This window comes from Salmo trutta, chromosome 16, assembly GCF_901001165.1.
Source record: "Salmo trutta chromosome 16, fSalTru1.1, whole genome shotgun sequence".
Classification (NCBI taxonomy): Eukaryota; Metazoa; Chordata; class Actinopteri; order Salmoniformes; family Salmonidae; genus Salmo; species Salmo trutta.
In genome coordinates, this window is record NC_042972.1 from 11220432 (window position 1) to 11244871 (window position 24440).

The 24440-nt window shown below is 45.0% G+C and overlaps 1 protein-coding gene across 1 annotated transcript in view; it reads left to right on the forward strand.

Moving 5' to 3' along the window:
* Positions 1-1258: 1258 nt before the first annotated feature.
* slc12a5a (solute carrier family 12 member 5a) overlaps positions 1259-24440 on the forward strand; it is a 283125-nt gene continuing 259943 nt past the window's right edge. Inside the window, exon 1 of the mRNA XM_029692998.1 lies at positions 1259-1843. Within this exon, the coding sequence (XP_029548858.1) occupies positions 1681-1843 (163 nt within the window). The 5' untranslated portion in view covers positions 1259-1680. The remainder of the gene's footprint in view (positions 1844-24440) is intronic.

The following is a 24440-nucleotide window of genomic DNA, read 5'->3' on the forward strand; positions in this document are numbered from 1 at the left end:
TGTTGCCCTACTCCTCTTCTATGTCTGTACGAAGTTGCTGGATATTGGCGGGAACTGGAATACGCTGTTGTACATGTTGATCCAGAGCATCCCAAACGTGACCAATGGGTGACATGTCAGCTGAGTATGCAGGCCGTGGAAGAAATGGGATATTTTTAGCTTCCAGGAATTGTGTACAGATCCTAGCGACATAGGGCCGTGCATCATCATGATGAAACATGAGGTGATGGCGGTGGATGAATGGCACGACAATAGACCTCAGGATCTCGTCACGTTATCTTTGTGCGTTGAAATTGCCATCGATAAAATGCAATTGTATTCGTTGTCCATAGCTTATGCCTGCGATACCGCCACCATGGGGCACTCTGTTCACAACGTTGTTATCAGCAAACCGCTCGCCCACAAGACGCCATACAAGTTGTCTGCCATCTACCCAATATAGTTGAAACCGGGCTTCATCCGTGAAGATCACACTTCTCCAGCGGCCATCGAAGGTGAGCATTTTCCCACTGAAGTTGATGGTGAGGACGACGAGTACACAGATGAGCTTCCCTGAGACTGTTTCTGACAATTTGTTCAGAACTGCTTTGGTTGTGCAAACCCACAGTTTCATCAGCTGTCCGGGTGGCTGGTCTCAGAAGATCCTGCAGGTGAAGAAGCCGGATGTGGATGTCCTGGGCTGGCGTGGTTACACATGGTCTGCGTTTATGAGGCCGATTGGACGTACTTCCAAATTCTCTAAAACAATGTTGGAGGCGGCTTATGGTAGAGAAATGAACATTACATTCTCTGGCAACAGCTCTGGTGGACATTCCTGCAGTCAATATGCCAATTGCATGCTCTCACAAAGCTTGTGGCATTGTGTTGTGTGACAAAACTGCTCATTTTATTGTACCCAACACAAGACGCACCTGTGTAATGATCATGTTGTTTAATCAGCTTCTTGATATGCCACACCTGTCAGGTAGATGGATTTTATCTTGACAAGGCGAAATGCTCACTAACAGGAAAGTAAACACATTTTAGCACAACATTTGAGAGAAATAAGCTTTTGGTGCTTATTGAACATTTCTGGGATCTTTTATTTCTGCTCATGAAATATTTGACCAATACTTCACATTTATATTTTTGTTCAGTGTAGAAACATTCTTATTTCAAACGCTGCATAGGCTATCAAGAAATTGGATACTTCATTACCACCTCTCATGTCTTTACATAAGAAATTAAGTGACTTATAGGCAATAAGGGAGATAACTATAAAAGTGGCATTACTTAAATTATGGGGTTAATGCACAATGCACACATTGTCTTTCATGGTAAAAGGTATGGCTTTCTATACTATCTATTTACCAATATTACACCGGCTTTAGGACCCAGGCGCACAAACGTTTCCAGACACTGGTTGAAGTGATAGCTTATTCTCGTCATTCAATATCTCATATCAACGAACAAAACGCCGCAGTTTCCAAAGACAAGACAGAGGGAAACTTGTTGCGGATAGAGATCTAGTCAATGATACCGAGGACAATCACTTGGGTCGGTGTACAGCCTTCTCAACAGCTGTCAGGAGCTTCTATCTGCGTCTCCATCTGCATCCTCGGTGAATTCCTCCACCGGGGCGCCGCCAAGGCAGGAGACTCGCCGCTTGTTTCACGGTTGTGAGGTACCACCGGAGACACCATGAGCCAGAGGTTTACCGTGACCGCCTTTTCCAAGAGCGACAGCGGCCGTAACGTGTCAGACATCCAGGGCGAGGTGAACCAACTGTTCGAGGGAGATGAACCCACTCCGAGCTCTTCAAACAAAGAGGTGTCTTTCAATACGGAGGTAGTGGTCGTGCAAGGTAAGATGTGCGCTTCTACTGTATAGTATCCTATGCTGGGCATCATGTGAACGCCTGGCTGGTTGCTGGGTGCCACCATAGTGTCTGTGAACAGATGTGTGTGACATGAATTTTAAATGACCGCAGGTCAACAATTTTCCATTTGCCAAACAACAGCCTAATAGAAATAATTGCTATCTAGCCACAGGTGCAGTGCGCAAAATGTCAATCGAAATGCCATTTTCTAGATGTTTTATGTTTTTTTGTTTTTAAGTTAATTCAAATGACGGACATGACAGACAACATATTTAAATATATATTTTTTAATTATAATGAAGTGGCTTTTTAACTAGCAAATAACCAACCCAATCACATCAATCATTTACACGCTATTATTATGGAACATTGTTTGTTGCACATGAATGATTAGTTGGAATATTGTGCATTTGTCTTGGAGCTATGGTGTCATTGAATGTTGAGTCACAGCAGCTAACCCTTGCAGCAAGACAAGCATACACTACTGGCTGAGACTCCATGAGTGTGCATTCATCTTACTGAGACTGTCTGGATGCCAGACAGGTGTATGGCAATTCAATACAAACCATTACCATACAAACCCCTCCCCCTAAAGCTAGAAATGAATAAAACCTTCGTTTCTAAAGATCTGTTGATGGTATTACATTTAGCCACGTTGATCATTAATCGTTCTAGCAGTTCACTCTTACCGCATGTAGGCAATATTCTATAGACTGAGAAGAAATGCAATAAATCATGTTCAGTTCATAGTAAAACCATTCAGAACAGATCAATAATGGTCATACATTGTTTATCATAGGGGCTGGTTCAGTGTAAACATTTAGCATACAGATGACAGTTCTGCTAATTCTATTTTCATTGCTCATTTATCACTTCCCGAGGGTGAATTCAATCAAGTGTGTGTGTGTGTGTGTGTGTGTGGCATATACCTTTTCCCTGAAGTCAATGAATTTTAGAAAGGTTTTTGTGTCTTTAATGATTTTTGGTACTCTGTCAGTGGTTCCCAAACTCTGGGGCGCGCCTGAGGGGTTGGCTGGGGACGGGGCAGGCCCCCATCTCCCAATATTTGTATGTGAGTATACACAAATATATACGTATATGTGTGTATATATGTGTGTGTGTGTGTGTACCAGTCAAAAGTTTGGACACACCTACTCATTAAAGGTTTTTTTCTTTATTTTTACTATTTTCTACATGTAGAATAATAGTGAAGACATCAAAACTATGAAATGACACATATGGAATCATGTAGTAACAAAAAAAGTGTTAAACAAATCAAACTATATTTTATTTGAGACTCTTCAAAGTAGCCACCCTTTGCCTTGATGACAGCGTTGCACACTCTTGGCATTCTCTCAACCAGCTTCATGAGGAATGCTATTCCAACAGTCTTGAAGGAGTTCCCACATATGCTGAGCACTTGTTGGCGGTTTATCCTTCACTCTGTGGTCCAACTCATCCCATACCATCTCAATTGGGTTGATGTCGGTGATTGTGGAGGACAGGTCATCTGATGCAGCACTCCATCACTCTCCTTCTTGGTCAAATAGCCCTTACACAGCCTGGAGGTCTGTTTTGGGTCATTGTCCTGTTGAAAAACAAATGATAGTCCCACTAAGCGCAAACCCATGGGATAGTGTAACGCTGCAGAATGCTGGTTAGGTGTGCCTTGAATTGTAAGTAAATCACAGTGTCACCAGCAAAGCCCCCCCACACCATCACACCTCCTCCTCCATGCTTCACGGTGGGAACCACACATGCGTAGATCATCCGTTCACCGACTCTGTGTTTCACAATGACACAGCGGTTGGAACCAAAAATCTCAAATTTGTACTTATCAGACCAAACGACAGAGTTCCACCGGTCTAATGTCCATTGCTCGTGTTTCTTGGCCCAAGCAAGTCTCTTATTCTTATTGGTGTCCTTTAGTGGTGGTATCTTTGCAGCAATTTTATTCCCGCAGTCTCCTCTGAACAGTTGATGTTGAGATGTGTCTGTTACTTGAACTCTTGGGCTGCAATCTGAGGTGCAGTTAACTCGAATGGACTTATCCTCTGCAGCAGTGGTAACTCTGGGTCTTCCTTTCCTGTGGCAGTCCTCATGAGAGACTGTTTCATCATAGCACTTGATGGTTTTTGCGACTGCACTTGAAGAAACTTTGAAAGTTCTTGAAATGTTCCGTATTTACTGACCTTCATGTCTTAAAGTAATGATGGACTGTCGTTCCTTTTTCCTTATTTGAGCTGTTCTTGCCATAATATGGACTTTGTCTTTTACCAAATAGGGTTATCTTCTGTATACCACCCCTACCTTGTCACAACACAACTGATTGGCTCAAACACATTAAGAAGGAAATAAATTCCTCTAATTAACTTTTAACAAGGCACACCCGTTAATTGAAATGCATTCCAGGTGAATACCTCATGAAGCTGGTTGAGAGAATGCCAAGAGTGTGCAAAGCTGTCATCAAGACAAAGGGTAGCTACTTTGAAGAATCTCAAATATATTTTTATTTGATTAACACTTTTTTGGTTACTACATGATGCCATATGTGTTATTTCATTGTTTTGATGTCTTCACTATTATTCTACGATGTAGAAAATAGTACAAATAAAGAAAAATCCTTGAATGACTGGTACTATATATACAAAAGTATGTGGACACCCCTTCAAATGAGTGGATTTGGCTATTTCAGCCACACCCGTTGCTGACAGGTGTATAAAATTGCCATGCAATCTCCAGAGACAAACATTGGCAGTAGAATGGCCTTACTGAAGAGCTTAGTGACTTTAAACATGGCACCATACTAGAATGCCACCTTTCCAACAATTCAGTTTCTCAAATTTCTGCCCTGCTTGAGCTGCCCTGGCAACTATAAGTGCTGTTATTGTGAAGTGGAAACGTCTAGGAGCAGCAACGGCTAAGCCGTGAAGTGGCAGGCCACAGAAGCTCACAGAACTGGACCGTCAAGTGCTGAAGCATGTAGCGTGTAAAAATAATCTCTCCTTCGTTGCAATACTCACTACCGAGTTCCAAACTTCCTCTGGAAGCAATGTCAGCACAAGAGCTGTTCCCCAGTTGCTTCCTGAAATGGGTTTCCATAGCCCGAGCAGCCGCACACAAGCCTAAGATCGCAATGCCAAGCGTCGGCTGATTTGGTATAAAGCTCGCTACCATTGGACTCACGTTTCACCATCTGGCAGTCCAACGGACAAATTGCAAAATGTATAGAATTGCAGGAAATAAGCTTTACTGTCTAACAATTGTGTTACAAGTTGACTTCCCAAGCCATTGTAAAGTCTTAATACCATACTAATGATAGCTAATTATCTAGGTTTCAGGAAGACTGGTGAAGGACTAAAATCGGTGCAGCAGTTATTGTGCAAAATCCAATTACCCAATTTAATTTTGAAAGCAACTAAATGGGAGCATGATTCAACCAAACCAGTTTATGCAGTAGGCCAGTAGACCTCTGTTTTATTTGTCTACTGATTGTATACAGGGGTTTAGTCTTAAAACTGGAAGCATAAATCTGTGAGGAGAAAGTCTACCTAACACATGCAGAGAAGGGGTTCCCAAACTTTTTCACTCAGGCCCCCCTTCCAGCATTGGGGAACATCTCCCGGCACCCCATGTCTATTTCTATGGGCACAAGTATTGTACATGACACAAACTGTTCACACCCCTCTTGTTGGTGGAGAGAAAATTGTCCAGGTTTAAAGCTTAAGGGTGGCAGGTAGTCTAGCGATTAAGCGCATTGGGCCAGTAACCGAAAGGTCATTGGTTCAAATCCCTGAGCCGGCTTGGTGAAAAATCTGTTGATGAGCAAGGCACTTAACCCTAGTCGCTCTGCATAAGAGTGTCTGCTAAATGACTGAAATGTACATGTAGTCTCAATTAATCAAACACATTAGCCTATTTTCTGATTGTCATATATTTTGTTCAAACTTGTAATGCACATTTTAAAGCTGTGGTGTAAAAACATTGGCAGCGTCAGAGGGGTTGGGTTAAATGCGTACGACACATTTCAGTTGAATGCATTCAGTTGTACAACTGACTAGGTATCCCCCTTTTCATTTGAAATTTGATTAAATCCATCCCCTTGTTTTGTCATTACACCGACTAAAGCCTCTTGTCCTTTGCATTGGCACCTGACCTGCTCCAAGCTGCCAGCCGCGTAAAGATATTGGAGGAGCGGGAACACTACGGTTATATATGGGACAGCTACTTCTGACAGGTTGCCACAGTTAAAAGTCCGGAGATGTGAGTAATGAAAGTCGTCCATTACCTATTCCACTATGTCACCGGTGCCACCAAGGGCCAATACTTATATCCCTACTTTGTGAAATTAGTATGGAAAATGCCTTCTCAGCACTTCTCAGTTTTCACTTTGCAAAATAAATACTGTTGCGCGTATCAATCACTTTCTTGGCCAGAGCCTGCATTACAAGTAGGAACAAATCTTGCCATCTCCTCGTTTTCCCCTGGAAAAGAGAAACCTCTTCACAGAGGGACTCCCTTAGTCACCAAGAGACGCAGCGGTTGCACAGCCTTGTCTCTGGATCAACGATAACAGTTTCCATGGCTACAGCACCTTTTTCATTCTCATAGTACATTACAAATGGCTTTGCAGTGAGTGAGGAAAAACAAGTGCTGTATAGAAACAAGCTTTCTTTCATATTACATTTATCTAGTGATTTATTTGAATGTCTTTGAACATTTCAGTAAGAATATTACCCCCCCCCCCCCCGAGTGAGCTCCAGGGGCTGTTCCACTCAGACTTACTGGATGTCCAACCACAGATCAATAGTATTACCTTGCATATGAATGAATCATTTACACGGTTGGATTCTGGTAAAGAGAACCATGGTTTTTGTGTGAACAAAGACACCTTGTCGTACCAGCTAAATGAATGGATGTGAATAACAGTAAATGCTGAATGTAAAAAAAGTACACATTTGTTGAGATGAGAAAATTGTTAAATAACATTCGTCAAGTGGAGGTGTCTCAAAAGGTCTCAGCCTTTGCGTCATTTAAATTGTTTGATTCCAAGTTGTAATTGGTAGACTGTATCTGTTGACTGAAACGTTGGTTTAAAGTTCTGTGTAAAACATTGCAGAGCGAACAGAACAATTTCAGTATAAAGCAATTGTACACGAGAGAGAGAGAGGGTTTTAACCTTTTTAGCACAACTGTGCTGCGGTCGTAGGTACGAGTCGAAGCTCATGTTGCTGTGTGTGTGTGGGTGGGTGGGTGTATGCATGCTAGTGTACAAATACATTTTTTCCACCATACAGTTGTGGATCCCAAATGGCCAGGTGTGTGATTCTGCGAAAGTCATTGACACAGTGTTAGTTCAGTGCTGTTCTGACATCCAGGCACAGTGAAGACCTTCAGATTTACGACTTAGTGGTGCATATATATATATATATATTCCCTCCCTGTGATCCTGTTTCTATCGATCCAAAGTGTGTGTGTGTGAGAGAGAAAGACAGCTCACACCATGTGATTTGATTCTCCGCAGGTGGAGCTCCATTGTCCTTGACCTTGCAGAGTTGCGGATCTTTCTATTCGATTGGGTAGGGGTGTGTATCGCCTTGCAGTCAACCTTACCTTGAACGGCAAGGACATTTGTGAACTTGTGGAGCTGTTCATCTTGATGACGTTGTTTTTGACATAGCCCTGGAACACAACAGAATCGACAGCGTATTCACTGTCCTGCTACGCTCCATTCTACAACCCATAGAGAAATCCTAGTGCAGTATTCTATTGCAATATACTATAATCAATCACCTCTATGATGACCTTGTTTGATTTCTAACATCCTCACCCGTGTGGTCTAATTTCCCCAAAATGATGTTGAATCTTTGTTAATATCTTCGTATTACCAGTGCCTTTTGGAAAGTATTCAGACCCCTTGACTTTTTCCACATTTTGTTACGTTACAGCCTTATTCTAAAATTGATTAAATAAAACATTTCCTCCGCAATCTACACACAATACCCCATAATGACAAATACAGTGTGTGTGTGTGTGTGTGTGTGTGTGTGTGTGTGTGTGTGTGTGTGTGTGTGTGTGTGTGTGTGTGTGTGTGTGTGTGTGTGTGTGTGTGTGTGTGTGTATTTTATTTGTTTTTAAATACCTTATTTACATAAATATTCAGACCCTTTGCTATGAGACTCGAAATTGAGCTCAGGTGCATCCTGTTTCCATTGATCATCCTTGAGATGTTTCTTCAACTTGGAGTCCACCTGTGGTAAATTAAATTGATTGGACATGATTTGGAAATGCACACACCTGTCTATATAAAAGTTCCCACAGTTTACAGCGTATGTCAGAGCAAAAACCAAGCTATGAGGTCGAAGGAATTGTCCGTAGAGCTCCGAGACAGGATTGTGTCAAGGCACAGATCTGGGGAAGGGTACCAAAACATTTCTGCAGCATTGAAGGTCCCCCAAGAACACAGTGGCCGCCATCGTTCTTAAATGGAAGAAGTTTGGAACCACCAGATGGAAGCCAATCCTCAGTTAAAGGCACATGACAACCAGCTTGGAGTTTGCCAAAAGGCACCTAAAGACTCTCAGACCATGAGAAACAAGATTCTCTGGTCTGATGAAACCAAGATTGAACTCTTTGGCCTGAATGCCAAGTCTCACATCTGGAGGAAACCTGGCACCATCCCTAAGGTGAAGCATGGTAGTGGCAGCATCATGCTGTGGGGATGATTTTCAGCGGCAGGGACTGGGAGACTAACCAGGATTGAGGGAAAGATGAACGGAGCAAAGTACAGAGAGATCCTTGATGAAAGCCTGTTTCAGAGCGCTCAGGACCTCAGACTGGGGGCGAAGGTTCACCTTCCAACAAGTCAACGACCCTAAGCACACAGCCAAGACAACACAGGAGTGGCTTCGGGACAAATCTCTGAATGTCCTTGAGTGGCCCAGCCAGATCTCTGATTTGAACCCGATCGAACATCTCTGGAGAGAGCTGAAAATAGCTGTGCAGCAACGCTCCCCATCCAACCTGACAGAGCTTATGAGGATCTGAAGAGAAGAATAGGAGCAAAAATTTCAAAAAACCTGTTTTTGTTTTGTCATTATGGGGTATTTTGTGTAGATTGATGAGGGGGAAAAAAACTATTGAATCAATTTTAGAATAAGGCTGCAACGTAACAAAAATGATGTGGGAAAAGTGAAGGAGTCTGAATACTTTCCGAATGCACCGTATACAGAGGAGACCAAAGTTGATCCGTTAACTTGTACTGTATGAGCAGATGCAGAGCTGTTTTGGGGTTCTGACAGTTCCCTTTTTATAACTCAATGCATAATTAATCCCTCATCTTGGCCCTGGTGTGTGTGTGTGTGTGTGTGTGTGTGTGTGTGTGTGTGTGTGTGTGGTGTGTCACACACACAGACACCAGGGCCTTAGCCCTGGAACATAACAGAATCAACAGCGTATTCACTGTCCTGATGTGTGTGTGTGTGTGTGTGTGTGTGTGTGTGTGTGTGTGTGTGTGTGTGTGCGTGCCATTAGCACACTAGCTGGTAGACCTCAGACTAGCGTGGGAGGTGGCAGGTTAGTGACATGTTATGGATCCCACCCAGTAATAAAAGCCACTGTTCCATTGCATTAGACTCAACTCTTTGGTCTCGAACAATGCCTTGACCACAGGGTTTTTCCTGCATAGGAAATTCTTGGGCCATACAGTAGAAAAGAACAAACAAACAAAATAACTACACAATTATTTTGGGCCATAACGTTTGTAGAGAAGATAATGTACCAAAATAAAATCTAGACAGTCAGGTTTTCAGAAGAAAAAATCCCAAAATCGAGCAATTCAGGGTTGTTTTGGGCTGAGGTACCAGGCATTATACCCAATTTGCAGTGTCCCCCCCCCCCCCCCCCCCCCCCCGGACCTTGGTGAAGGCTGAATTCAGCCCTGCAGCCCATTGCCACAACCACTTCCACTCCAACCACCTAAGACCTTTTTTTTTATCCAGAAAAAACCAACACCACTGTGTCATGGGGGTCAGAGGTCACCCTGATACCTCAGTGTACATCACAAGGGACACGGAGCCTGCACAAAGTGACAGATAGGTAAGGTGCTCAGAAATGTGTGTCTGTGCATCTGTATAAGGTTACTCTGAATGACTAGTATATCTTTGAGTCTTTTATGTACTCTGTATTTTCTATTTTTTATGAACGTGTGTGTGTGTGTGTGTGTGTGTGTGTGTGTGTGTGTGTGTGTGTGTGTTTCACACTGCACAGTGCAGCCTTTAGAAACAGAGCCCCATTCTGCCCTGCCTGTCCATTGTGGCCTGTCATCTGTGTTGTTGTTCGTCCTGGACTGTCCCTCCCGTCCTGGAACAGACTGGTGCTCATTAGACTGGACTGTCCCTCCCGTTCTGGAACAGACTGGTGCTCATTAGACTGGACTGTCCCTCCCATTCTGGAACAGACTGGTGCTCATTAGACTGGACTGTCCCTCCCGTTCTGGAACAGACTGGTGCTCATTAGACTGGACTGTCCCTCCCGTTCTAGAACAGACTGGTGCTCATTAGACTGGACTGTCCCTCCCCATTGTGGGACAGACTGGTGCTGAGCTTTTCCATAACATTGGTGCTGATTTAAACTGGACTGTGTCTCCCCAATGTGGAAGAGACTGGTGCTTAGCTTTGGCATAACATCGGTCCTGATTAAACTGGACTGTCCCTCCCCATTGTGGAACAGACTGGTGCTGATTAAACTGGACTGTCTCTCCCCATTGTGAAACAGACTGGTATTGATTAGACCGGATGTCGATTATGGCAGCCCCCGCACCTCTCTGATTCAGAGGGGTTGGGTTAAATGTGGAAGACACATTTCAGTTGAATGCATTCAGTTGTACAACTGACTAGGTATTCCCCTTTCCCTTAATGGGGAGACTCTTTTATTTGGGAATAATACACTTCCTTTGTGGTTGTAAATGCTGATATCCTTCTAACGGCCGTGCTCAGCCCTCTATCGCTCAGTGACGACAGTAATAATGTTCTGTCTCTAGGTCGCATTGATTGGCACCCGTGAATGCATTAGTAAGTCAGGCCTAAAGGACTGTTGTCTCTGGAGAGCAATATTCTCTATTTTTTCCCCTCCATTTATTATCTGTCAGAACGTTGCCTCCATAAAAACTGAATAGGAATTGTATGCTAATCAGAAGCCTTAATAATGACTGAGTGGCTGTAAATCACATTTCCTTGGCTAACCATTGTTATGTCGTTTATCTGCGGCTTTCCAGTGATTTCATCTCAACACATTGGCAATGATATGACACAGCTACAATACTGAGGGGACAAAATATACTTATTCAGATCAATGTCATATTAGATTGATTCAAATTTGATACACAGTGCATTCGGAAAGTATTCAGACCCCTCCACCTTTTTCACATTTTGTTATGTTACAGCCTTATTCTAAAATTGTTTTTAAAAATGTATCTCAATCTACACAAAATACCCCATAATGACAAAGCAAAAACAGGTTTTTAGACATTTTTGCAAATTATTATAATGATTTTTTTTAAATACAGAAATATCACATTTATATAGGTATTCAGACCCTTTACTCAGTACTTTGTTGAAGCACCTTTGGCAGCGATTACAGCCTTGAGTCTTTTTAGGTATGATGCTACAAGCTTAGCACACCTGTATTTGGGGAGTTTCTCCCATTCTTCTCTGCAGATCCTCTCAAGCTCTGTCAGGTTGGATGGGGAGCATCGCTGCACCGCTATTTTCAGGTCTCTCCGGAGATGTTTGATGGGGTTAAAATCCGGGCTCTGGCTGGGCCACTCAACATTAACAGACTTGTCCCGAAGCCACTCCTGCTTTGTCTTGGTTGTGTGCTGAGGGTCGTTGTCCTGTTGGAAGGTGAACCTTCGCCCCAGTCAAGTCAAATCAAGTTGTATTTGTCACATGCGCCGAATACAACAGGTGTAGACCAACAATGCAGCTTTAAGAAAATAAGTGTTAAAGTATTTACTAAAATAAACTGAAGGAAAGATTTTTTTAAATAGAATAAAATAGAAAAATAACAAATAATTCACCTCTACAGGAACAGTGTCCGCCCCACGGGACGGTTGAGCTAACGTAGGCTAATGTGATTAGCATGAGGTAATAAGAAACACAAAAAATTCCCAGGACATATACATATCTGATATGGGCAGAAAGATTTACACGAATTTAAGCTAACTGCACTGTCCAATTTACAGTAGCTATTACAGTGAAATAATACCATGCTACTGTTTACAATTATGAACTTATATGTTTGAATAAACCAATTAGGCACATTTTGGCAGTCTTGATACAACATTTTGAACATGTATGTAATGGTTCATTGGATCAGTCTAAAATGTTGCACATACACTGTTGCCATCTAGTGGCCAAAGTCAAAATTGGGCCTGGGCTGGAATAATACATTATGGCCTTTCTCTTGCATTTCAAAGATGATGGTACAAAAAAATACAAACAAATCTTTTACAAGATTTAATGTGTTATATTCTCCTACATTAATTTCACATTTCCAAAACTTCAAAGTGTTTCCTTTCAAATGGTATCAAGAATATGCATATCCTTGCGTCATGTCCTGAGCTACAGGCAGTTAGATTTGGGTATGTCATTTTAGGCTAAAATTGAAAAAGGGTTGGATCCTTCAGAGGTTTTAATTTTATTGTTGCTCTTTAACAGTAGCGAGGCTATATACAGTCAATGTGCGAGGGCACAGGTTAGTCTGTGTAATTGAGGTAATATGTACATGAAGGTAGAGGTAAAGTGACTATGCTTATGTAATCTGTGAAATGGCTAGCTAGTTAGCGGGATGCGCGCTAATAGCATTTCAATTGGTGACGTCACTCGCTCTGAGACCTTAAAGTAGTTGTTCCCCTTGCTCTGCAAGGGCTGTGGCTTTTGTGGAGTGATTGGTAACGATGCTTCGTTGATGTGTGCAGAGGGTCCCTGGTTCGAGGCGAGGAGAGGGACGGAAGCTATACTGTTACACTTAGATAATAAATAGAGAGTAGCAGCAGCATAAAAATGGGGGTGGGGGGGGGCAATGCAAATAGTTTGGGAAGCCATTTGATTAGCTGTTCAGGAGTTATGGCTTGGGGTTAGAAGTTGTTAAGAAGCCTTTTGGACCTTAACTTGGTGCTCCGGTATCTGTCTATGACTAGGGTGGCTGGAGTCTTTGGTCATTTTTAAGGCCTTCCTCTGACACCGCCTGGTATAGAGGTCCTGGATGGCAGGAAGCTTGGCCCCAGTGATGTACTGGGCTGTACGCACTACCATCTGTAGTGCCTTGCGGTCAGAGGCCGAGCAGTTGCCATACCAGGCGGTGACGCAACCAATCAGGATGCTCTTGATGGTGAGGCTGTAGAACTTTTTGAGGATCTGACGACACATGCCAAATCTTTTCAGACTCCTGAGAATAGGCGTTGTTGTGCCCTCTTCATGACTGTCTTTGATGTGTTTGGACCATCATAGTTCGTTGGTGATGTGGACACCAAGGAACTTGAAGCACTCAATCTGCTCCACTACTGCCCCATCAAAGAGAATAGGAGCGTGCTCGACCCTCCTTTTCCTGTAGTCCACGATCATCTCCTTTGTCTTGATCACGTTGAGCGAGAGGTTGTTATCCTGGCACCACACCACTCATCGTTGTTTGTGATCAGGCCTATCACTGTCAGGAAGTCCAGGATCCAGTTGCAGAGGAAGGTGTTCAGTCCCAGGGTCCTTAGCTTAGTGATGTAAAATGGTGCCGGCAGAGAGGGCAGCCGAGCTTCTAGCCCGAAAGGCAACTTTCCAGTATTTTGTTTTTTTTATGTGTTATTTCTTATGTTATTAGGCCAGAAAATGTTTTGTGCTATTAGATACAGCCGGGAAGAACTTTTGGATATCAGAGCGGTGGTAACTTACCAGCATTACGACCAAGAATACGACTTTCCCAATTTCGTGGTATCCAATTGGTTGTTAAAGTCTTGACTCATCGCTGCAACTCCCGTATGGACTCGGGAGAGGCGAAGGTCGAGAGCCGTGCGTCCTCCAAACACAACCCAACCAAGCCGCACTGCTTCTTGATACAATGCCCATTTAACCCGGAAGCCAGCCGTACCAATGTGTCGGGGGAAACACTGTACACCTGGCAACCGTGTCAGCGTGTACAGTCGTGGCCAAAAGTTTTGAGAATGACACGAATATACATTTTCAAAAAGTCTGCTGCCTCAGTTTTTATGATGGCAATTTGCATATACTCCAGGATGTTATGAAGAGTGATCAGATGAATTGCAGTTAATTGCAAAGTCCCTCTTTGCCATGCAAAGGAACTGAATCCCCAAAAAACATTTCCACTGCATTTCAGCCCTGCCACAAAAAGACCAGCTGACATCATGTCAGTGATTCTCTCGTTAACACTTGTGTGTTGACGAGGACAAGGCTGGAGATCACTCTGTCATACTGATTGAGTTCGAATAACAGACCGGAAGCTTCAAAAGGAGGGTGGTGCTTGGAACCATTGTTCTTCCTCTGTCAACCATGGTTAACAGCAAGGAAACATGTTCCGTCATCATTGCTTTGCACAAAAAGGGCTTCACAGGCAAGGATATTGCTGCCAGTAAGATTGCATATAAATCAACCATTTATCGGATCATCAAGAACTTCAAGGAGAGCGGTTCAAATGTTGTGAAGAAGGCTTCAGGGCGCCCAAGAAAGTCCAGCAAGCGCCAGGACCATCTCCTAAAGTTGATTCAGCTGCGGGATCGGGGCACCACCAGTACAGAGCTTGCTCAGGAATGGCAGCAGGCAGGTGTGAGTGCATCTGCACACACAGTGAGGCAAATACTTTTGGAGGATGGCCTGGTGTCAAGAAGGGCAGTGCAGCAAAGAAGCCACTTCTCTCCAGGAAAAACATCAGGGACAGACTGATATTCTGCAAAAGATACAGGGATTGGACTGCTGAGGACTAGGGTAAAGTCATTTTCTCTGATGAATCCCCTTTCTGATATTTTGGGGCATCTGGAAAAAAGCTTGTCCGGAGTTGACAAGATGAGCGCTACCATCAGTCCTGTGTCATGCCAACAGTAAAGCATCCTGAGACCATTCATGTGTGGGGTTGCTTCTCAGCCAAGGGAGTGGGCTCACTCACAATTTTGCCTAAGAACACAGCCATGAATAAAGAATGGTACCAACACAGCCTCTGAGAGCAACTTCTCCCAACCATCCAGGAACAGTTTGGTGATGAACAATGCCTTTTCCAGCATGATGGAGCACCTTGCCTTAAAAGGCAAAAAAGTGTGTCAGGGAACAAAACATTGATATTTGGGGTCCATGGCCAGGAAACTCCCCAGACCTTAATCCCAATGAGAACTTGTGGTCAATCCTCAAGAGGCGGGTGGACAAACAAAAACCCACAAATTCTGACAAACTCCAAGCATTGATTATGCAAGAATGGGCTGCCATCAGTCAGGATGTGGCCCAGAAGTTAATTGACAGCATGCCAGGGCGGATTGCAGAGTTCTTGAAAAAGAAGGGTCAACATTGCAAATATTGACTCTGCATCAACTTCATGTTATTGTCAATAAAAGCCTTTGACACTTATGAAATGCTTGTAATTATACTTCAGTATTCCATAGTAACATCTGACAAAATTTCTAAAGACACTGAAGCAGCAAACTTTGTGGAAATTAATATTTGTGTCATTCTCAAAACTTTTGGCTACGACTGTACTGCGCCCGGCCCACCACTGGAGTCGCTATTGCGCAATGGGACAAGGACATCTCTGCCGGCCAAACCTCCCCTAACCCGGATGACGCTGGGCCAATTGTGCGCCGCCTCATGGGTCTCCCAGCCGCTGCCGGCTGCGACAGAGCCTGGACTCGAACCCAGAATCTCTAGTGGCACAGCTACTCAGGACCTGAAGCACGGACCACTGCACCACTCGGAAGGCCTGTGGATAATAAAGTTGACTCTGTTTCACAGAAACATGGCTCTCTCAGGATATACTGTCTGAGTCTGTACAGCCAGTTGGGTTCTCAGTTCATCGCGCAGACAGGAATAAATATCTCTCCAGTAAGAAGAAGAGCGGGGGTGTATGTTTCATGATTAACTAATCATGGTGTGATTGTGATACAGGATCTCAAGTCCTTTTGTTCACCCGACCTAGAATACCTCACAATCAAATGCCGACCGTATTACCTCCAAAGAAAATTCTCTTCGGTTATAGTCACATTCCCCCTCAAGCCGATACCACGACGGCCCTCAAAGAACTTCACTGGACTTTATGCAAACTGGAAACCACATATCCTGAGGCCGCATTTCTTGTAGCTAGGGATTTTAACAAAGCAAATTTGAGGAAATCGCTACCAAAGATCCATCAACCTTTTGACTGCAGCACTCGTGCTGCTAAAACACTCGACCACTGCTACTCCAACTTCTGGAATGCCTACAAGACCCTGCCCCACCCTCCCTTCGGCAAATCTGATCACGAACTATAGGCAGAAACTCAAACAGAAAGTACCCATTTTACATTTACATTTTTGTCATTTAGCAGACGCTCTTATCCAGAGCGACTTACAGTAGTGAATGCATACATTTTCATACATTTTATTTTGTACTGGCCCCTCGTGGGAAACGAACCCACAACCCTGGCGTTGCACACACCATGCTGGCGTTGCAAACACCATGCTCTACCAACTGAGCCAGAGGGAGCCACGTGCTACCCGTGCTAAGGACTATTCAATGCTGGTCTGACCAATCAGAATCCACGCTTCAAGATTGTTTTGATCATGCGGACTGGGATATGTTCCGGGTAGCCTCCGAGAATAACATTCACGAATATACTTATACGGTGACTGAGTTTATCAGGAAGTGTATAGGAGATGTTGTACCCACTGTGACTAAAACCTACCCTAACCAGAAACTGTGGATAGATGGCAACATTCGCGTAAAACTGAAAGTGCGAACCACCGTATTTAACCCTGGTAAGGTGACTGGGAATATGGCAGAATACAAACCGTGTAGTTATTCCCTCCGTAAGGCAATCAAACAGGCAAAACGTCAGTATAGAGACAAAGTGGAGTTGCAATTCAACGGCTCAGACACGAGACGTATGTGGCAGGTTCTACAGACAATTACGGACTACAAAAGGAAAACCAGCCACGTCGCGGACACCGACATCTTGCTTCCGGACAAGCTAAACACCTTCTTTGTCAGCTTTGAGGACAACACAGTGCCACCAACAAGGCCTGCTACCAGGGACTGTGGGCTCTCCTTCTCCGTAGGTGACGTGAGTAAGACATTTAAGCGTGTTAACCCTCGCAAGGCTGCTGGCCCAGACGGCATCCCTAGTCATGTCCTCAGAGCATGCGCAGACCAGCTGGCTGGTGTGTTTACAGATATATTCAATCTCTCCCAATCCCAGTCTGCTGTCCCCACTTGCTTCAAGATGTCCACCATTGTTCCTGTACCCAAGAAAGCAAAGGTAACTGAACTAAATGACTATCGCCCCATAACACTCACTTCTGTCATCATGAAGTGCTTTGAGAGGCTAGTTAAGGATCATATCACCTCTACCTTACCTGACACCCTAGACCCACTTCAATTTGCTTACTGCCCCAATAGATCCACATATGATGCAATCGCCATCGCACTGCACTCATTGTCCCATTTGGACAAGAGAAATACCTATGTAAGAATGCTGTTCATTGACTATATGTTCATTCAACACCATAGTACCCTTCAAGCTCATCATTTAGCTCGAGGCCCTGGGTCTGAACCCCGCCCTGTGCAACTAGGTCCTGGACTTCCTGACGGGCCGCCCTCAGGTGGAGAAGGTAGGAAACACTGGGGCCCCACAAGGGTGTGTGCTCAGCCCCCTCCTGTACTCCCTGTTGCGTGGCCATGCACGCCTCCAACTCAATCATCCAGTTTGCAGATGACACAACAGCAGTAGGCTTGATTACCATCAATGACGAGAACCTACAGAGAGGAGGTGAGGGCTCTGGGAGTGTGGTGTCAGGAAAATAACCTCTCACTCAATGTCAACAAAACAAAGGAGATGATCATGGACTTCAGGAAACAGCAGAGGGATCACCCCCCTATTCACATCGATGGGATCGCAGTGGAGAAGGTGAAAAGCTTCAAGTTCCTCAGCGTACACATCACTGACAAACTGAAATGGTCCACCCACACTGACCGTGTAGTGAAGAAGGCGCAATAGCGCCTCTTTAACCTCAGGAGGCTGAGAAATTTGGCTTGACACATAAAACCCTCACAAAACTTTACAGATGCACAATTGAGAGCATCCTTTTGGGCTGTATCACCGTCTGGTACGGCAACTGCACCGCCTGCAACCGCAGGGCTCTCCAGAGGGTGGTGCGGTCTGCCTAACGCATCACCGAGGGAAACTACTTGCCTTCCAGGACACCTACAGCACCCGATGTCACAGGAAGGCCAAAAAGATCATCAAGGACAACAACCACCCGAGCCACTGCCTGTTCACACCGCTATCATCCAGAAGGCAAGGTCAGTACAGGTGCATCAAAGCTGGGAACGAGAGACTGAAAAACACCTATCTTAAGGCCATCAGACTGTTAAATAGCCATAACTAGCAAATTAGAGGCTGCTGCCTATATACATAGACTTGAAATCACTGGCCACTTTAATAAATGGAACAATAGTCACTTGAATAATGTTTACATTTTTTATTACTCATCTCATATGCATATACTATATTCTATTCTACTGTATCTTAGTCTATGCCGCTCTGACATTGTTCGTCCATATATTTATATATTCTTAATTCCATTTCTTAGATTTGTGTGTATTGTTGTAAACTTGTTTGATTACTTGTAATGTAATATTGCACTGTTGGAAACACAAGCATTTCGCTACACCCGCAATAACATCTGCTAAACACATGTATTTGACCAATAACATTTTATTTGATTTGAGCTTTGAGCTTGGTGTGGAACGCTGAGCTGTAGTCAATGAATAGCATTGTCACGTAGGTGCTCCTTTTGTCCAGGTGGGAAAGGGCAGTGTGGAGTGCAATAGAGATTGCATCATCTGTGGATCTGTTGGGGTGGTATGCAAATTGGAGTGGGTCTAGGGTTTCTGGGATAATGGTGAGCCATGACCAGCCTTGCAAAGCGGTGGTCTTGGTCACAGGGACTATGGTGATCTGCTTGAAACATGTTGGTATTACAGACTCGGTCAGGGACAGGTTGAAAATATCATTGAAGATACTTGCTAGTTGGTCAGCGCATTCTCTGAGATCCTGGTAATCTGTCTGGCCTTGTGAATGTTGACCTGTTTAAAGGTCTTACTTACATCATCTATGGAGAGAGTGATCACACAGTCATCCAGAACAGCTGGTGCTCTCATGCATGCTTCAGTGTTGCTTGCCTCGAAGCGAGTATAGAAGTAATTTAGCTTATCTGGTACTGGGCAGCTCGCAGCTGTGCTTCCCTTTTTAGTCCATAATAATTTGCAAGCCCTGCCACATCAGATGAGCATCAGAGCCGGTGTAGTACGATTCAATCTTAGTCCTGTGATGCTTTGCCTGTTTGATGGTTCGTCAGAGGGCATAGCGGGATTTGTTATAAGCGGCAGCTCTACCATTTAGCTCAGTGTGGATGTTGCCTGTAATCCATGGCTTCGGGTATGTACGTACAATCACTTTGGAGACAACATCATTGATGCACTTATTGATGAAGCCATTGACTGATGTGGTGTACTCCTCAATGCCATCGGAAAAATCCCGGAGCATATTCCGGTCTGTGCTAGGAAAACAGTCCTATAGCTTAGCATTTGCATCATCTGACCACTTCCGGATTGAGCGTATCACTGGTACTTCCTGCTTTAGTTTTTGCTTGTATGCAGGAATCAGGAGGATAGAATTATGGTCAGATTTGCCAAATGGAGGGCGAGGGAGAGCTGTGTGTGGAGTAAAGGTGGTCTAAAGATTTTTTTCCTCTGGTTGTACATGTGACATGCTGGTAGAAATGAGGTAAAATGCATTAAAGTCCCCGGCCACTAGGAGCGCCGCCTCTGGATGAGCATTTTTTTGTTTGCTTATGGCTTCATGCAGCTTGTTGAGTGCGGTCTTGCCAGCATTGGTTTGTGGTGGTAAATGGACAGCTACAAAAAATATAAATAAACTCTCCTGGTAAATAGTGTTGTCTACAGCTTATCATGAGAAACTCTACCTCAGGCGAGCAAAACCTTGAGACTTCCTTAATATTAGATTTTGTGAACCAACTGTTATTTGAAAATAGACACAGACCTCCACCCCTTGTCTTACCGGAGGCAGCTGTTCTATCTTGCCGATGTACCGAAAACCCACCCAGCTGTATATTATCCATGTCGTCATTCAGCTACGATTCTGTGAAACATAAGATATTACAGGTGAGTAATTGCTGTCCTGATATCCAGAAGCTCTTTTCGGTCATAAGAGACGGTGGCAGAAACATTATGTACAAAATAAGTTACAAATAACGTGAAAAAAAACACACAATAGCACAATTGGTTAGGAGACATCTCCTCCGGCGCCATTAGTCTGAGGTCCTGAGCGCTCTGGAGCAGGTTTTCATCAAGGATCTCTGTACTTTCTCACAACTGGGGTGGGGAGAACTTTTTTTAATGTTTCAAATAAGGATTGCTGCTTTAAACACATTTAATAATATAATAATAGTATTATATGGTGCAATCCTCTAGTGAGTGAGTGTAATGACTGCCGTTAGAGAGAGTGGACCAAAACGCAGCGGAGTTAGTGTTCATAATATTTAATTATTAAACGGAACACTATACAACTACAAAATAAGAAACTGACAGCCAAACAGTCCTGTCAGGTGAAACACAATGACAGAAACAATTACCCACAAAACCCCAACGGAAAAACATGCACTTATGTGTGACTCCCAATCAACAACAACGAACTTCAGCTGTGCCTGATTGGGAGCCACACACGGCCCAAAACAAAGAAATACAAAAACATAGAAACAGAACACCCACCCAATGTAACACCCTGGCCTAACCAAAATAAAGAACAAAAAAACCCTCTCTATGGCCAGGGTGTTACAGTACCCCCCCCCCCCCAAGTTTTGCGGCCGGAGTCCGCACCTGACACTGAAGGGGAGGGTCTGGGTGGGCCTTCTTACAGCGGCGGCTCAGGTGCTGGACGTGGCCTCTGCCCACCCTTGGCGTCGCCCTCTTAGGTGGCGCACCTGGCCGCGCCGAAGGTCTGGTGGGCGACCCTGACTTCGCCCGGCTGGTGGGCGACCCTTGTTGCGCCCGGCTGGCGGACGACGATGGCTGCGCCCGGCTGGCGGGCGACCCTTGCTGCGCCCGACTGGCGGACGACCCTGGCTGCGCCCGGCTGGCGGACGACCCTGGCTGCGCCCGGCTGGCGGGCGGCGATGGCTGCGCCCGGCTGGTGGACGACCTTGGCTGTGCCCGGCTGGCGGGTGTCCCTTGCTGCGCTCGGCTGGTGGGCCACTCTGGCAGATCCGGACAGGCGGGCCACTCTGGCAGATCCGGACAGGCGGGCCACTCTGGCAGATCCGGACAGGCGGGCCACTCTGGCAGATCCGGACAGGTGGGCCACTCTGGCAGATCCGGACAGGCGGGCCACTCTGGCAGATCCGGACAGGCGGGCCACTCTGGCAGATCCGGACAGGCGGGCGGCTCCTGACTGGTGGGCGGCTCCTGACTGGCGGGCGGCTCCTGACTGGCGGGCGGCTCTGGCGGCTCCGGACTGCTGGCGGCTCCGAACTGGCGAGACCCACTGGAGGCCTAGTCCTGGGAGGTGGCACAGGACGGACCAGGATGGGGAGACCCACTGGTGGCCTGGTCCTAGGAGGAGACACAGGACTGACCAGGATGGGGAGACCCATTGGAGGCCTTGTCCAAGGAGGAGGCACAGGCTTAACCAAGATGGGGAAACCCACTGGAGGACTGGTCCGAGGAGGAGGCACGGGCTTGACCAGGATAGGAAGACATGCAGGAGGCCTGGTTCTGGGCGTAGGCACAGGACGTGCAGGGCTGGGAAGACATGCAGGAGGCCTGTTTCTGGGCGCAGGCACAGTCTTCAACAGACGGCCAGCACGCACCTCAGGACGAGTATGGAGAACTGACTCAGGTGACATCAATTCACTGACACGCTCCGTAGGGCGAATGCCGTGCCTTATGCACTAAACCAGCAGGTCTCTCATCTCTCTCTCCTCCAATTTCCCCATCAACTCCTTCACTGTCTCTGCTTCGCACCCTTTGCTCACCTCCAACGTCAACCCAACTGGCTCTGGTTCCGACCTCGGCACCGCCGACTGTCCCGTGTGCCCCCCCCAAAAAAACATTATTGGGGCTGCCTCTCGTTCCTGTTGCGCTCTCTCTCCTCATACCATCGCCTCTCCGCTCTCGCCGCTTCGATCTCCCACTGCGAGAGGCGATACTCCCCAGCCTGAGTCCATGGTCCCTCTCCGTCCAGTATTTGTTCCCACGTCCATGAGTCCATCATGCTGCTTTCCTGGTGCTGCTCCTTCCTCCACTGCTTGGTCCTTGTTTGGTGGGTAATTCTGTAACGACTGCCGTTAGAGAGAGTGGACCAAAACGCAGCGGAGTTAGTGTTCATCATATTTAATTATTAAACAGAACACTATACAACTACAAAATAAGAAACTGACAGCCAAACAGTCCTGTCAGGTGAAACACAATGACAGAAACAATTACCCACAAAACCCCAACGGAAAAACATGCACTTATGTGTGACTCCCAATCAACAACAACGAACTTCAGCTGTGCCTGATTGGGAGCCACACACGGCCCAAAACAAAGAAATACAAAAACATAGAAACAGAACATAGAACGCCCACCCAATGTAACACCCTGGCCTAACCAAAATAAAGAACAAAAAACCCCTCTCTATGGCCAGGGCGTTACAGTGAGTTCCTTTTGTGCATTAATATCAAGCAAAACTTCTGAAAGTGAGAACAATATTTTTAGTATTGCAAATAAAAATAATGATCTTGAAAGCAAGACATAAACCCTAAAGTATTGATAGCAAAATAAAATATTGCAAGGAAATAATTTTTAAATGCGAGAGCAAATTCATTGTAAATGTTTGCAAAAACATAGTGGAAGTGGTGAAAAATAATCATAATGGAGAAATGCGTGAAAAATATATACATATGAAACTTGTGCTTTTCACGTGATTATTTAATGTCGGATCAAGAATCAGGTCCTTTCCATTTTATAATGTGATTCATTAGGATCTAAGACTGATCCTAGGGCTCTGTTCTGTGTTAAAACAGCAGGGGGCAGTATTGCTCTTCATCTCTGCTTCACATTAGTGACGTGTGTGTGTGTGTGTGTGTGTGTGTGTGTGGGAGGGAGGGAGGGAGAAGGAGAGCGATGCAGACATACATGCGTTCAGGTTACACGTGTGTGGTGTTGGGGGAGGGGGGGGTTGTGTGATGTGCGATGTCCCTTTGAATTAGTGTGGGTTTGAGTTTCATGCATGTGCTTGAGGTTGTGAATGTACGCGCACGTGTGTCTCAGGTGGCAGCGGTAAATATATATACACAGCAGGACGGAGACGTGCAATCATTTAGTAAAACCCTCGTATTCTGGTTATGTAACGATGTCTGCACAAAGAAAGGGGGAATGGGGGGATTGATAGAAAGAGAAGGTGACAAAATCCCACTCACATGAAGGCCATAGAGAAGACCTCTGTAAGTTTTAACAGACACGCCAGATAGTGAGAGAACATTGTGGCACTTGACTGAGCTACAATAGATTAAAAAAAAACGTTCTCCCTTTAGATTGCTGATTTATTATAATACATATATTATAAGGCTTAAATAAGACATTAGCGATACATTTTGATTAAGCCTGACTGGGCTATATGTCTACGTCAGCTTAGACAACCATTGGAATAGAGATTATTACCCTTGTACCCTCTATGTACCCTTGTACATACAAGTATAGTGGTACGTCCTATCTGTCATCTTCACCAATTGCTATCTGTGGTTATGATCCTATCTGTCATCACCAATAGGTATCTAGGGTTATGATCCTGTCTGTCACCACCAATCGGTATCAGAGGTTATGATCCTATCTGTCATCACCACCAATCGGTATCAGAGGCTATGATCCTATCTGTCACCACCACCAATAGGTATCAGAGGCTATGATCCTATCTGTCATCACCACTTTGAGTCTGGGCACTGTTTCTCCACACTACTGGAGGAGAAGTGATTTTGGCTTTGACCCAAATGGCAGCCTGTTCCCTATATAGTGCACTACTTGTGACCAGAGCCATATATGGGCCCTGGTAGTGCATTAAATAGGGAATAGGGTACCATTTGGGACAGATGCTGAGATTCAGTGAGGTGAACTGGCAGACTGAATTGGGCTGTGATGTGACTCCCTGCACCCTCCTTCCCCTTCTACCCAGTCTGAATTAGGAGCCTTAGCTCATGAGAAATCACTTGACAAACCAATGCCACTTCACACAAAAAGCAAGTAAAAAGACAGACAAGGGTAAAAACTGCAATGAAAAGAAA